Source organism: Paramisgurnus dabryanus, chromosome 15 (genome assembly GCF_030506205.2).
Source record: "Paramisgurnus dabryanus chromosome 15, PD_genome_1.1, whole genome shotgun sequence".
Classification (NCBI taxonomy): Eukaryota; Metazoa; Chordata; class Actinopteri; order Cypriniformes; family Cobitidae; genus Paramisgurnus; species Paramisgurnus dabryanus.
In genome coordinates this window covers 21871402-21887028 of record NC_133351.1, presented here as the reverse complement: position 1 = coordinate 21887028, position 15627 = coordinate 21871402, and the positions used below count along the sequence as shown (strand labels likewise).

General features: G+C 38.1%; 1 protein-coding gene across 3 annotated transcripts; it reads left to right on the top strand.

Moving 5' to 3' along the window:
- The first annotated feature begins 35 nt into the window (after window positions 1–35).
- Window positions 36–15499, top strand: LOC135731043 (protein mono-ADP-ribosyltransferase PARP4-like). Of its 3 annotated transcripts, none has more exons than XM_073811927.1 (35): window positions 36–158; window positions 655–799; window positions 1116–1317; window positions 1757–1856; window positions 1988–2063; window positions 2251–2349; window positions 2470–2625; window positions 3006–3143; window positions 3228–3386; window positions 3532–3683; window positions 3781–3912; window positions 6157–6255; window positions 6358–6541; window positions 6627–6768; window positions 6911–7053; window positions 7192–7323; window positions 7426–7512; window positions 7627–7791; window positions 7906–7949; window positions 8029–8107; window positions 8207–8344; window positions 8793–8988; window positions 9088–9158; window positions 9645–9832; window positions 9973–10072; window positions 10194–10364; window positions 10616–10696; window positions 10795–10875; window positions 10979–11074; window positions 12352–12462; window positions 12635–13754; window positions 13849–13958; window positions 14049–14151; window positions 14708–14840; window positions 14919–15499. In XM_073811927.1, the coding sequence occupies exons 2-35, from the start codon at window positions 674–676 to the stop codon at window positions 15118–15120; spliced, it is 5316 nt and encodes a 1771-aa protein (XP_073668028.1). In that variant the 5' UTR covers window positions 36–158; window positions 655–673; the 3' UTR covers window positions 15121–15499. The 3 variants fall into 3 exon arrangements, with proteins under 3 accessions (XP_073668028.1, XP_065105067.1, XP_065105066.1); XM_065248995.1 differs by having other exon boundaries at window positions 2467–2625; window positions 13855–13958; XM_065248994.1 differs by having other exon boundaries at window positions 2467–2625.
- Window positions 15500–15627: the final 128 nt, after the last annotated feature.

Below are 15627 nucleotides of genomic sequence, written 5' to 3'. Positions count from 1 at the left end.
ATAGCGCTCGTCTTATGTTTGCACAGCATGATGAGGGCGTGTCCTTACCGTATGTGAGGAAGTACAGTACTGACATTTACTGCACTTTACACAGTCAGGTTGGATTATATGTATAGTGTTCAAACTAAATTTATCACCCGACTCTAACTTTACTCACGGTAAGTACTGATTCGGTTTATTAATCTTATGACAATAAAAGAGTTACTGCGTCAGTGTTTATACCGAGGACTCTCCTGTATCTCATCGTGTAGGAAGAGATGTATGAACCTAAATTAGTCAGTAATCTGGCCATGTTATGTATGAGTTTACGTGTGTGCTTTTAAGCTATATCTCAATACACTGTATTGTACATTGTTGATGTTTGTAAACCATGTCAATATATTACTTAATGATTAATGTTCTCCTAACACAACCTGTCAGTTTATGTGGACGACCACGTTTATTTGCAAAAAACATTTGGACACCATTTATCATTTTCTTTCACTTTACAATTATGTGCCACTTTGTTTCGGTCAATTTCATAAAATCCCAATAAAATACATTTTTCTTTGTGGTTGTAACATTTCAAAATGTGGAAAAGTTCAGTGGGTATAAATACTTTTGCAAAGGCCATCATCTGTTTAATATTTATCACTTCTTTGTTTATCTCTGCAGCTTAATATCGGCGGTCATTATGGCGGTGTTTGACAACTGTAACGTGCTGTTAGATGTGAAGACTTTGCCTTTTAAAGAGAAGAAGAAGCTGAGGTCAGCTCTTCTGGATAATGGAGGAAACATCACTTATGTGGTCAACAAACAGGTCTGTCTTCTGTTTAACAGACACTTCTTTGTTCAGACATCCATTAACAAAGTGTTACAATTTGTAGATTTACTCTTTAAGACAAAGCTAATGATTCATTGCAAAGCTGTGATTCAGATAAAGCGGAAATGGAAACTATAATGATTCGTACTGGTAATCTGTTGGGTTATTTGACAGATGAGAACCAATAAAACAATATTAAATCCAACTGAAATAAGAAATATATGGCTTTATCTGTAGTTATAATGGAAACCATTAGAATTTGTATTACAGGGTGTTGAGTTTAATTGATCTGTACTTTATATCATTTGTTCAGTGCTCTTTTGTGGTGACCAGCAGTGTGGATGATCTGAGCAGTAACAGACAGAAGAGCATTCACAAGCTTCAGATCCCTGTGGTTGGGATGCAGTATGTATGGAGTTGTCTGGATAAAGGTCATCTCCTGCCTTTTGCAGAGCATGTTTTGACCCCACAGTTGACAGACCCCAGTTCTCAACACAGCTCCCTACGTAATCCAGGTATTAAACACTTATTGTTCTGCATGAGTATACTGTATGGACAGTAGTGTGCAAAAGTGGAATGACACAACCTTAGATATGTTATTTTTGCAATGGTATAGTGACCATATATAAATCTATTTCTCTTTATTAAAGTACAACCAAAAAATACAATACATCTCTATGCAGTATTAAAAATCAGAAAAAAGTTTTGTTTTAAAAGTGTCAAGTGTTTAGTGTGACCTGCTTTTACACTTGAGCAATAGCAGGAACCTGCAGGCTCTCGTAAACCAAAATTATATTAAACCCTTGTGTGCATATTTCCTATATTTTCTGTTTTCCTGTATCTTAATAGAGAGAGGGAAAATAAATGTGGATAACATTTTGCTAAAACAACAAAGCTGGTGGTGGCTTAAGACTTCTCCACAGTACTTGAAATAATGTTGTTTCCCACCCTTAGAGTTAAAAGTGTTGACTCAGATACCAGTAAAAGGGAGCGTCATGGGTCAAACTCGGACTGAGATTCTGGAGAAGGGTGGACCCCATCTCGTGAAGTTTAGGTAAACTCTTATTCTATACTATAGATATTTGACCTGTATTGAAATTAATGTCACCTGTGCTTTACTACTTTAAATCCATTATTATACTTTATACTAGCTGACTGCCATAACTTTACATTTTCCTACTGCAGAATTTACAAAGGTGATCAGGATCTGCCTGAATTTCCTTCACATTTTCAAGTTGCCAAGTATTCTTTGTTTAAGAAGGTAAGTTAATGCAACATACAGATGAACAGATATTCCAGAGACTCTTAACTGCACAAGCCGTACCATCACAGATGTGTGATGAATAAGGCCGGGATTAACACAATTAATTGTCCTCCTAGGGTGGTCACATGCAGGGCTCCAGACTAAATTTTTTGTGCTTTCTCATCTGCTTGATTGTGTTTTGCAGAATAACTGGAAGACTGTATCAGTTTTGGAGCTACATAGTGCCAAAGGAAGAGCTGGCCAACAGTATCGCGTCTTGTGTTCAATCATGCATGAATCAGAGGTTTGGTCATTTATAATTGCCCCTATTGTATGGTGACTGTATTGCAACAATAGGAAGTACAGTTGGAAACATTGATAGTGTTTTGTGGTGATGCTGATTTTCTCTCTCTTTCTACAGAAGAAAGTGGTATGGGACAAGCTTGTGTACTGCAGCACCTCTGAAGATGCTCTGGAAGCGTATGTGATGCTGATGAAAGAAGAGAAAGATAAAGGATTCACACAGATTTTTACACTTCCACCTGATGCTAAGCGCTTGGCATCCGACAGCTTAAAACAGGTTTGACGGACAGAAACATCTTTATGTTTCTAAAAAACATTTGACAAAGGTCCAATAACCCCCCCCCAAAAAAAATAAATAAAATAAAATTCTTAACATTTGTTGTTTCAGGTCTTTGAATTTTTCTAAAAACAAAAATGTTTTGAGGTATGTAGTTATTGACTCTGCAGAAAGTTGACGACTTTTTGCACACTGTGCAAAAAAATAATCTCCAAAAATAAAATGAGAGGACTAGAGTTCAGTAATGTTTATAGCTAAAATATTATTTATCATGATTATGTGTATACAATATTTACTCTGTCATGTTTGCCATGTTTAGATTGTCATCTGTTTTCATAAAAAATGGGTGCAAAATTAACATCCGCCCTTTTGATTGGCAGCTTCTTTTGGAGGAGAAGCTGAACTGCAGCACACTATCACAGGAAGTGGGCCTCTTCGTGGAGCTGGTTTGGACCGAAGCTCTTGGTTCCCTTAGTAAAATCCTCACGGTCCCTGTTTCCAGCATCAGCCTTAATGATGTAAGAATGAGCTTAGATAACCACATGAACAGTGATATATTTCATATCTTGATTGTTGTATTTAATAGCTCTGTGATGTTGCAGGTGAGCAGGGTGGAGGGATTGCTGCTGCAGGCACAAAAGACTCAAGATGAGGAGAAAGTCAAGACCCTGCTAGAGGAGGTCAACACTCTTCTACCCCTTCAAATAGCCGACCCTCCTTCCAAACACAAGCTTGTGTCTCAGAAACTAGACCTTTGTCAGGTAACACATTGTTGACATTGCCAAATTAAGCCGTCCTTTAGCTAAGATTCATGCTAGTGATTCAATGCTGCTAATGTTTGTAATGTTTTGTAATGCTAAGGAATATTTGAGGTCCTTAAAAGTTTATCTGTTTTGATTTCTCTAGCTGATCCGAGATATTCTAAATGTGAGTGAGGCCACTATGAGAAGCCCCTTGCCCTCCTCTTTGGGAAAGTATCGTGCCCTGAGGTGCAGCATTGATGTGGTCCCATCAGAAAACCCTGAGTTTAATGTTATCTCTCAAATGCTTCAAGACAAGTAAAGTCACATCAAATTCAATGTTTTGATATCCGGATGATATTTACATTTTAGAGTTTGTATTTAAATGATTTGGTTCATTTTGCATCTACAACAGGCCTATTCAGATTAGGCAGATTTTACGTGTAAGCAGGGGGGTGGAGCTTCAGATGTTTAGGGAGGAGCTTGGCAACATTAAGCCCCTCCTCCACTCGACTGGCACCAACAGTTTTGTTGGAATACTTTCACGGTAAGAGCACATTATACAGCGAGGAAAATAAGTATCTGACACATCAGCATTTTTATCAGTAAGGGGATTTCTAAGTGGGCTATTGACACAAAATTTCCACCAGATGTAGCCATCAAGCCAAATATTGAATTCATACAAAGAAATCAGAACATTTAAGTATACAAGTTGAGTCATAATAAATAAAGTGAAATGACACAGGGAATAAGTATTGAAAACACTTTATTTGATACTTTGTAGAAAAGCCTTTGTTGGTGAATACAGCTTCTAGACCCCTCTTGTATGGAGAGACCAGTTGTCTGCATTGCTCAGGAGTGATTCTGGCCCATTCTTCCACACAAATGGTCTTTAAATCTTGAAGGTTCCTTGGGCCTCTTTTATGAACTTTGATCTTCAGTTCTCTCACTGGACCATTCAAGCAACTTGATTTTCTTTCTTTGAAACCACATCATTGTTTCCTTGGCCTTGTGTTTGGGATCATTGTATTGATGAAATATCCACCCTCTTTTAATTTTCAGCTTTCTGGTAGATGGCAGCAGGTTTTTATCCAGAATGTCTTGGTACATTTCTCTATTCATCCTGCCTTCAATAATATTATGAAGTCTGCCAGTACCCCTTGCTGAAAAGCAGCCCCAAACCAGGATGCTTCCACCCCCAAACTTAACTGTTGGTATGGCTTTCTTGTGGTGGTGGTGGGCAGTGCCATTTCATCTCCAAACATGGTGTGTAGAATGACTGCCAAAAAAGTTCAATTTTGCTTTCATCTGACCATACTATAGTCTCCCAATAATCCACAGGCTTCTTCAAATGCTCTTTCGCAAACTTTAACCGAGCCACAACATGCTTTTTGTTCAGAAATGGAGTCTTGCGTGGTGAGCGTGCATGGATGCCATGGCTGTTCAGTGCATTGCTTATAGTTTTCTTTGAAACAACAGTACCTGCTGATGCAAGGTCTTCCTGTAGTTCTGCCCCAAGTGGTTCTTGGCTCTTGGAGAACTCCTGATTATTCTTTGGACTCCTCGGACAGGGATCTTACGTGGAGCACCTGATCGTAGCCGGTTTATGGTGAAGTGATGCTCTTTCCATGTCCGGATAACAGCCCCCACAGTGCTCAAAGGAACATTCAGCATTCTGGAAATGCGCCTATAACCATTTCCACCAAAATGCTTTTCAACAATAAAATTATGAAGATCTTGAGAAAGTTCTTTGCTTTTACCCATCATTAAGTCTTTTCTGTGTGCCTCCTGGGTAATGAGAAGCCTTTATAGGCAACCAATTAGGACTAAAGCAGCAAATATCAATTAGTACTGACGGGGGCAGAGTTTCTCTTTCAATAATGACAGATTTCAGGCAATCTCCTGGCTTTCTATGCCATTTTGCACTTTGTTCTCTTCATGTGTTCAATACTTATTCCCTGTTTCATTTCACTTTATTTATTATGACTCAACTTGTATACTTAAATGTTCTGATTTCTTTGTATTAGGAATGCTAAACAATTAATCGCGATTAATCGTTAGCAGAATAAAAGTTTTTGTTTACATCACATATGTGTGTAAACTGTGTATAATAAATATGTATATATATATAAATATGAACACATTCTTGTATAATTTTAAGAAAAAAAATGTATTTATTAAGTATTTATATTTATATATCATATAAATTATACATAAATATACAAATGTATATACACATGTAAACTTTTCTAAAACATATACATGCATGTGTGTACATTTATTTATACAAACTTATTATACACAGTTCACACACATATATGATGTAAACAAAAACTTTTATTCTGCTAACGATTAATCGCGATTAATCGTTAAGCATCCCTACTTTGTATGAATTCAATATTTGGCTTGATGGCTACATCTGTTGGAAATTTTGTGTCAATAGCCCACTTAGAAATCCCCTTACTGATAAAAATGCTGATGTGTCAAATACTTATTTTCTTAAACATAACTATAGCATGCACATTCACCTCATAAAACAATTCATATGATTGTACATTTGTTAATATATAATTTCAGATTTTTAATAATTTCTTATATTTTAAATTATGTTAATATTTTGGTCCTCATTGTCATAAATCACAAGATGTTACAAGCCTCTGTAAGAATCCTTTGTAAGAATTAGTCACTGAGCGTGTGTTCTTCATCACATACATAAACTTGCTAAGCTGTATTGAACATTTTATAACTATATGTTAAAACCGACACTGTATGCATGTTTATTTCTATCCAGAGGTTTGCTGCTGCCCAGGGTTGGAGTGGAACAACACGGAATTGAGAGGACAGATATCGGGAATCTTGGAGGAGGCATCTACTTCAGTGATTCTCTGACGTCAGTGATCGATTTAGTAAATGTTGTCATCATTTATTTACCCATATGTTATATTATATCACTGTAATGTAGGTTGTTGTAACCCTTTATTCTGTATCACAGGACTAGTGTAAAATACTCCAAGCCCAGCGTAGCCGATGGCTCTCGACTGCTGTTGGTGTGTGACGTGGCTCTGGGCCAGTGCAAGAACCTGCTGAAAAGAGACACCACTTTAACCTGCGCCCCCGAGGGCTATCACAGTGTACATGGAGTCCGCCGAACTCCAAAAACTACCTCAGAGTTTCAGGTGCTTTTCGTAGTCCATGTACTTGAATAATCTGCTTGTGTGTATGTGATACAAACCTTTACATTAATTTGTGTATGTTTTACAGGATGATGAGTATGTTGTATATAACACAGATCAGATCAAACTCAAGTATGTAGTGCAGTACACTTTAGAGGAGGACCAGCTGACAGAGTTTCATCCTCAAATCAACACTTCTGAGGAGCTCACACAGCCCACCGAAAGAATCTGTGAGTGACTTCCACTGATCAAGACATGTCCATCTTTTAAGAGTGATACTGTGTAGTTACAGATAATGTCACATTTGATGTTCTGTCAAGCTAAATGCATCTACAACTTTATTAGTGATTTTGTGTCAATGTGTTTGTCCAGTGCCCATTGATGACAGTGAAGGTCTGGAGTGCACTAAGAATCCTCTAGAGGAGATGACCGCAGGTCTCCTGGACAGCAGTGGCAAGACACTTCCTCTGAAGGCTGTCCATGTGAGGTGCAAATTAATGGACTTACTTTGTCAGGTCAGTAACTCCAGTTTTCTTATAACTGTTGGAAATGTTTCTCTCCTATAAGTGGTCCCTGACCCCAAAAAGTTTGAGAATCCCTGTTACAGAGCATTGCATTATAATTTCAAGTGTACTTTCTCTTCTCTTCACCAGGTCATCATTTTTCAGACTTACACAAACCAGAGTGAAGTTCCCATTGAAGCAAAATACGTCTTTCCACTGGAGGAAACAGCAGCGGTGTGTGGATTTGAGGCCTTTATCAATGGAAAGCATGTCATTGGAAAGGTGGTTATCATTCACAATTTGTCAAATGCAGCTGAGCAGCTCTGCTTTCAATTTCAACCTTTATGTTTGGTTTCTCATTTATTTTCTTTCTTCCTCCCGCAGGTAAAGGAAAAAGAACAGGCTCGTAAAGAATACAGACAAGCAATAGAGAGGGGCCATGGAGCGTATCTAATGGACCAGGATGCACCTGTGAGTTTTTCCAATTTCTGTTTCTTTATAGATGTATTTATTACAGCAGAGCAGCCAAACCAAAGTGATCATTCAGCATCTGTATGTTTAAGTCTGTATGTTTATGTGAAACAGGATGTATTTACTATCAGCGTTGGGAACCTTCCTCCAGGAGCCACAGTTTTGATCAAGGTGACCTTCATCACTGAGCTGGTTGTGAGAGGAGGCTCCATCATCTTCTCTCTGCCCGGCAGTGTAGCACCGTGGCAGCAGAGCGCCGCTCTCAATCAGAAAACTCAGGTATGACACAGTCGGCCTTTTGTCACGACTGAACTTTAATTCAAACACTGTGTGCAATACTGTTAGGATGTTTCAGTCTGTTCTGTAGAGAAATAAAGTTGTGTTGTATTTCAGGGAACTGTTGAGAAGATCTCTGTGACAGAGCTTCAGTCAGAGGGGTACGAATCTAAATTCACTAAGATTGAATTGCACCTACTAAATATTATTTAAAAAAACTTCTTGCATCTTTTTCTTTAGGGAGTTCTCTCTGTGTATGTCCATTGAAATGCCTTATGAGATCATCAACTTAGAGTCTTCACACCTCATCAAAATCAAGGTTATTTATCACTAAATGCTTAACTGTTTCTGTAAATAAGCATTAAAATGCATTAAATAAGAAGGGATATTAACATTTATCTTTAACTTCTCCACTCAGAGGACAGACTGTAAGGCTGTGATCAGTACTTTGCCAGGACAAACTCTTGGATCTGATGGGCTCCAGGTGACCTTCAGTCTTTCTAAGATCCACATGCCCAGAATGTGGGTGGAGAAACATCCAGACAAAGAGAGTCAGGTACAGAAACCATCAGTTTACACCTGCTATTAAAACTAGATAATATAAAGTAGTCTGAAGTGAAACAAACTTTAAATTTTCATTGATGGCCCCAAAGGGACAGTTCACCCAAAATGAATCATTTGTTGTTCTAGACCTGTATGATTTTTTTCTGATGAACACAAAATAAGATATTTTGTTAAATGATGGTAAGCACATGGCTGCTGTAACCCATTGACTTCCATATTAGAGAAAACAAATACAATGGAATGGAATGTGGGTACCATCAATTATCAAAATATCTTCTTCATCATTTATCACAATACTTCCATTAAATTTGTTTTTCGTACTATGGAAGTCAGTGGATGCCGACAGCTGTGTGCTCATCATCATTTATCAAAATATCTTCTTTTGTGTTCATTTGGGCTTTGGATTGAACCTTGCTTTCATCTCACAATGATCTCTCCAGGCCTGCATGTTGGTGTTTTATCCAGACTTTAAGTCCAACTCTGAAGGTCCATCCAGTGTGAGTGATGTCATCATCCTGTTGGACACCTCAGAGTCAATGCGGGGAGACGCCATACTAAACGCTCGCAGGATTGCTCTTCAAGTCCTTAAATCTTTAGACCGCTCACTAAAGATCAACATCATCTCTTTTGGCACTGGTAAGTGCTCATGAACCTGCTGTTGAGATTTATCTTCACTTTAATAAAAATTCATACTAAGATGTTAACCTACGTTTAATTTCTAATGTGTTGTTGTAGATTACAAGGAAGCGTTTCCTGCACCAGTGCTCTTAGATGAAACCTTTGAATCAGCCAGAAAATTCATTATGGTGAGTAGCAGTTAAATGGTTAAAGATTGGTGTTTCTGCAATTAATGTTTTGTTGGCAAAACTATACAGTATATCATCACAATATATATTTTATTTATGAGTGCATATTTATACCTTCTTCTGGCCTTTGCCCCACAATTGTGTAGTTACAACATCGACTAGCAGGGAGCGAACCATGCCAGCCAGAGCTTGACCTCTTTGTTTAATCACTAAACTGTGACCCAGTCTGTGATAACCCTGCTAAAGTGATTTTTTTTGTGATTTACTGTATTTACAAAAAATCATCCTGTGAAAATATAACCATGATGTCTTTAGTGTTGAATGGTTAAGGCCAAAGATTCAAAGATTGAAATCAATGTAAAAACAATGATTGAGATCAAAGTTTGATTTGTAATTAGATTCAAACTTTATCTTAGATTTCACAAACAGGGTCACAAATCTCAGTTTCTCTGTGTATCATTGCATTAATGACGTCTTTATCAACAGTCGTGTAATGAAACGGGTGGCAGCACTGAGTTGTGGAGGCCTCTCCGTAGCCTGAGCCTGATACCTCCATCACATGGCATGAGAAACATCCTGCTGATCTCTGATGGACACGTACAGAACCAGGCGCTGACTCTTCAGCTGGTCCGAGAAAACTCCTGCCACACGCGAGTCTTCACCTGCGGCCTCAGGTCTGTCTTTAAAGAGGTTTTTAGGTTAATTCAATAGAAGAAATGTTAATGTTGCTTTTCTCCTTACTTTATAATGTCTCTCAATTAAAATGTATTACACTTTTGAATCTACAGTGTGACTCATGTTTGTCTTTGTGTAGCCTGACAGCTAATCGTCATATGCTCAGAGCTTTGGCTCAAGCAGGCGGTGGGACGTATGAATTTTTTGACACAAAGATGAAACACACATGGACAGAGAAGGTAAATCATAACTAACTAACCATCTATCAGTTTTTATTTAATAAGTGAGGGCGTTACAGTAGACCAGGGTCTCAAAGCTCCTCTGATGATTGTGTGTAAATAAATTAATTGGTGATTTCAGGTGCGTGCTCAGGTTCAGCGGTTGGAGTCTCCCGGCTGCAGATCAGTGGCAGTGAAATGGCAGCAATTTAATCCCACAGCGCCCCCTCCTGTTCAGGCCCCCTCACAGCTTCACGCTCTCTTCAGTGACTGTCATACACTCGTGTACGGCTTTGTGCCACACTGTACTCAGGTAGGACTGATGATCTGATGCTGTGCAGCTGAATCGGTTTGGTTCATGTAGTAGTTTTTTTTTTTGTTAACTAGCAGTGTGATTATGAATGCACTTCATCCTTGGTAAGATGCTAAAAACTTAAAAAGTCCTCCTCATATAATTGATCCAAAATACAACCTGACATCTGAAATATCTTGATATATATTATTTTCTCAGCTTGAGTTGTTATGCATTTATTGTTTTGAATGGTATGATGTTGACTTGTTCAGGCCATGCTGTTTGGTGATCTGAGTGGACAGGAGATAAAAACAATGGTGTCAACCACAGAACTTCAAAAGACAAACGGAACTGTGAGTGCCAACATCTTAAATATTTCACATAAACATCAATATTATTGTTTGTTAAAATGTTATTGTGTGTGTGTCTATTTGTGTGTGTGTGCGTGTAGTTCCTTCACAAGTTAACAGCCAGAGCGATCATCAGAGATTATGAAGATGGCATACTCGGAAACAGTGAGGCAGAACATGAGGTACAATATTTCTTAAATATGTTCATGTAAAATCATCAGACTATGAGATGCATACATGTGTTTGGCAGATGAAGTTGACTTGATGTTTTTATCTGTTTATCAGGGAAAGAAAGCAGAGCTGAAGTCTTACATCACTGAACTCAGTAAAGAGTTCTCCGTCTTGTCTCAGTTCACCAGCTTTGTGGCCATTGAAGAGAGGGTAAAATTACTACTGACCTCAAGATTTTGTGCTTAGATCATTGATGCTAAAACACATAAAAAAATTACACATTCACTTTCACAATCTGTTTACTTCTGAATATTTAACCTCATATTTCCACCCTCATGATTATAAAACTTGGTGCTCATGTTTAATGAACAGATTTGGATTTTACAATGAACAATACCAATAACTGGAGAGCAGAGTGACAGATATGCAGGGCTGGAAATGGGGGAAACACGGGGGGCAGAGTCCAGGGAGTACATTTTAAAGGGGAACAGAGTTCTAATGCATCATCAAGCCTGGCACATGACACTTCACAGTCACCATGGCCCTGTATCTCTGATGTATCAGTTTCATTTCAGATTTTATCTGTTATTTAAAATATTTATTAACTAAATATCACAATTTTCACAATGTATTGTTAAATTATTATCATATATAAAGAAAACATACCTAGGAAATATAAAAAAATTGTAATGGTATTTTTAACCCCAAGAAGTAATTTAAAGCCCCCCCCCCAGTGCATAGGTACAGATTTCTTTTTCTGCTGGTGGTTGCTCACGTAGCACTTAGGTTGCTTAGCAAAAGCAGATGCTCCTCGCTTTGGAAAAGGAGAAATGTGGTACATTCTCATTTTCCCTGCGGTTTACATCCGAAATGTAAAGAGCCCATTACTCAGCTTATTCATAAAAAACATTGTAGGTATTACAGTTCACAAGAAGAACAACCAATCAGAGATGCTCCAGAACTTTTAAGTTTTTTTATTAAAATTGATTGAGACCATTTGGCCTTTTTTACTGGGATTGGCACCTATGCCCCAGTGAATTTCTACCTTCTTCAGCCCTGCAGATATATATACATACACAACTTTACTGAAATTAATTGAACACTATTACATAATATTTACAAATAGTTATAAAAATCTAAATCATATTTTTATTGTAGTTTCTTCTTGTTGTGTCAGATAGTTTGATTGTGATACTGTGTTTCTACATAAAATAATTTTAAAAAGTCAACAAAGTTCACATACTGAACTAACCTGGTAAATGTATGCACACTGAGAATATTTTTTTACCTACAGTACACCGAATATGGCATCAATGACTACAGAATAAATAAATATAGTAAAATATTGAAAAAATACTGCTTTTTACTGATTACAGATGCTGATACCAAATATTAATCTGTTTCTTAACTTTTCCAAAATTGGTCAACCACTTGTGTGATTCATGAAAATCTTTTTTTCCATTCATGACCTAATTTTCTCTGTGTAGGACCAGAATCAGCTTGACACTGGATTCACAGATATTCCTAAACTAATCGCAGAAGAGGATGTGGATATTCTGCCTTATATGGGCTGGACTGAGGAGGAGCAGACTAAAGAGGTTTGGATTGAGTATTATTAACAATCAGACTGAATAATAACATCAGTAAATGTGATTGTGTATTTTATTGTTGTATAATGTGAATGTCAATATCAAATCTGAACACTCAGTATAGCATATTCTACTTTTACCACAATGCCATAAAAGTTTTGTGTTTTGTCTTGTTTTCCAGGTAGATTATGAGGAGAGCATCGTAGGCATGTGCTTAATGAGCTGTGATTTTTATGAGGAACCTTCCGTTGATAAGACATTTGAAGATGATGAATCTGAGTGTTATGATGATATGTTAAGTTTAGAGTCAAGCGATTATAAAGGTTCTGCCCAGGATATTAGTTATGCTTTTGAAACGGCAGTGCCTCTTTCTTCACGTCGCGGAGCAGATGTTTCATATGAAATCCACACACAATCAATGGAATGCTATGCAGACCGTGCAGAAGATTTACGTGCTGACTCTTTTTTCTTTACGAAGAAAAAATCACCTTCCCGTGCTGCCCGTGAAAGAGGTTTTCTCTCTCCACCTATGGTCCCGCTTAACTCCTCTCTGCCTCCTCCTCCACCTCGTCCTCGTCCTCTGTGTGATGCCCCTTCTGTTGAGTGTTGGGAAGGTGGAAGGACTGTGACGAACAGCATGACTTTTGATGCTTTACCTCAGGCTCGTGCCTCGGGGGCTTCTCTTTCATCTTTTGCTGAGGGGGCTTCTCGTCCAGCTCCTTTCGCAGAGCCTTATCCTCTAGCTTGTTTTGCTGCTCCTTCTCTATATGAGGATTTTCCTGGGGCGGCTTCTTTTCGGCCTTTACCTCCGGCTCCTCTTGCTAAGTTTTCTCTTCCAGCTTTTTCTACTGGGGCTTCTCTTCCGCCTTCTTACGTTGGGGCTTCAGGTCCAGATTTTTCTTTTGGAGCTTCTTCTCCTCCAGCTTCTCTTGCTAGGGCTTTTCCTCCAGTTCATCTTGCTAAGGCTTCTCTTCCACCTCCTCATTTTGTGGCTACACCTCCAGCTCCTTGTGTCGGAGCTTCTTTTTCTCTGTTTGCACATTCTCCACAATCTTCTTTTGTTGGGGCGTCTCCTCCGGTTGGTGCCTCCCTAAAAGAAAGGCCCCTTCCACCACCTCCTATCATGCGTTTTGCTGCTTCTCTTCCTCCTCCTCCTCCTCCTTCCTTTCAATCAGTACCATGTTACAAGAGCAAGAGAATGTCAGCTGCTGTCTCTGAACAGCCATGGGATTTATCAAGCCCTGAAATCAGACCTTCATCGGAGAGATGCTTAAGAGAAAGCATCATCTCTTCTGCACCCGGTAAGTTGACTCACATTTGATGAGAGTCTTTTCAAGATCTGTTGAAAACTGGATTTAAAACAACTGTTAATCTTGTGTCTCAATTCTTATTAAGCTACAGGCAGAGCTATGAAATTAGTACTTAAAGAAGGAGTTATGTTACTAAGACGCAGATCACTTGAGGACACAGTGGCCTGGGATGAGCTGTTTCAGCTTCAACATGAGGTACTTACATATATAATGCAATAAATATTACACAGAAAATGAATGTGGTATTTAAATGAATGTAAATTTATGCATTCTGTTTGGACATAGGATGGATACTGGGAATGCACTGGGAGTCTCAGTAGCTTCCTCAAACTGGACGTAGACTTCTTTGCCAATGTCTTCCTTAAGGAGAAAGGCATTTGTTCACTGGGTAAGAAGATTTTATGTCATATTGTATAAAATTTTTAAAACAATAGAAATGTGACAGTGATATATAAACATCTATGACTGTTGTGATGCTTCTAAAAGTTAAATCAGCTTATGAACACCATATTTTTATTTTTAATGTATCTACTGTAGATGTTTCTTATACTTTTGTTTTATTTGTTAATAAGCTTTTAGTGTCTCTTCTATCACCATGTTTTTCTAACAAACTGCAATATTTCCATGGACAATTTGTTTAGACACACACTAAACTACTATGCATAATAACACAATTACAGCATATGAAGAGGTATTTCATGTTTAATGTTCATTAACAGAGAGTGGAACTTAATTAAGTGTGACTGATAAAATTGTGTCTACTTTGAGCAACACTGCAGATACAGAAACCAAATATTTGACAATATGCCAAGTTGCTGAAAGCACCCGTGGCTGGTTATCGCTCTTTTGTATAAATCTGAGGTTTTTGGCCTAATCCTGGATGAGAGCGCTTTAACTAGTGAAAGTAAAATAGTAGTTGATAACCCAGATGTTTTGTCTGTCAGGTGCAAAGGCTCATGCAGATATTTTGAGATTGGTGGCCACTCTGTTGGTACTGCAGCTGATTCGAGTAAAGAAGTCAGCCGAGGGGAAGCTGCTTCAGTCTCTCTTCTCTCTGAAAGACTCTGAGGGTCCCAGGTAAGAGCACACAGCACACACACATTATCATGTGCCATAGTTTCTCTTGATTAGATTCATAAAGTTTCCTTCATGCAGGCCAATGCACTGGGAGGCTGTGAAGAAAGCAGTGGACTGGGCTTGCTGGGCAGATAAACAATATCCATGTGTGTGCAGCAGACTGGAGTTCGGCTGGGATTGGGAATCATCCACACGCCAGTTACTGGGCTGTGATTCACCACTTCCATACTCTCCACTTGTATCTGTTCTGGACAGGCGTGTGGGTTTATCTGTTATTTAGTAACTGGACAGAACTTTTTATTTACATTTCTTGTTTCAATTTTTGACCTCTAAACTCTGTAACCACGTCAATAACATGTCTACTGTACTGTATAATTCAGTAGAGCCTCAAACAATATATTAAAGAATAATTTACTCAAACAATGAAACTTATGTTATCTTGAACTTACTTTAATGTTGTTTTAATTGTTTATGACTTTTTAAGTGTAACACAAATGTTGTGATTTATTTTCTATTCCATACAATAGAAATGAATGATAACTGGGGTTTTTCAAATGTGTATGTACTAATGTTTAACACGACTGATGAACCTGGTGCAACACTTTGTGAGGCTTTATGTATTTGTATTTGCACGAGCACAAATAAAAATGATAAGAATATGATCGATTTTTTTATTTATTTGATAATGGGGCGATTTCTCGGACAGGGATTTGACTAATCCTAGACTAAAATAAATGTAAGATTTGTCCAAACTGAAAACAACACATTTTAAAATACATCAGTGCCC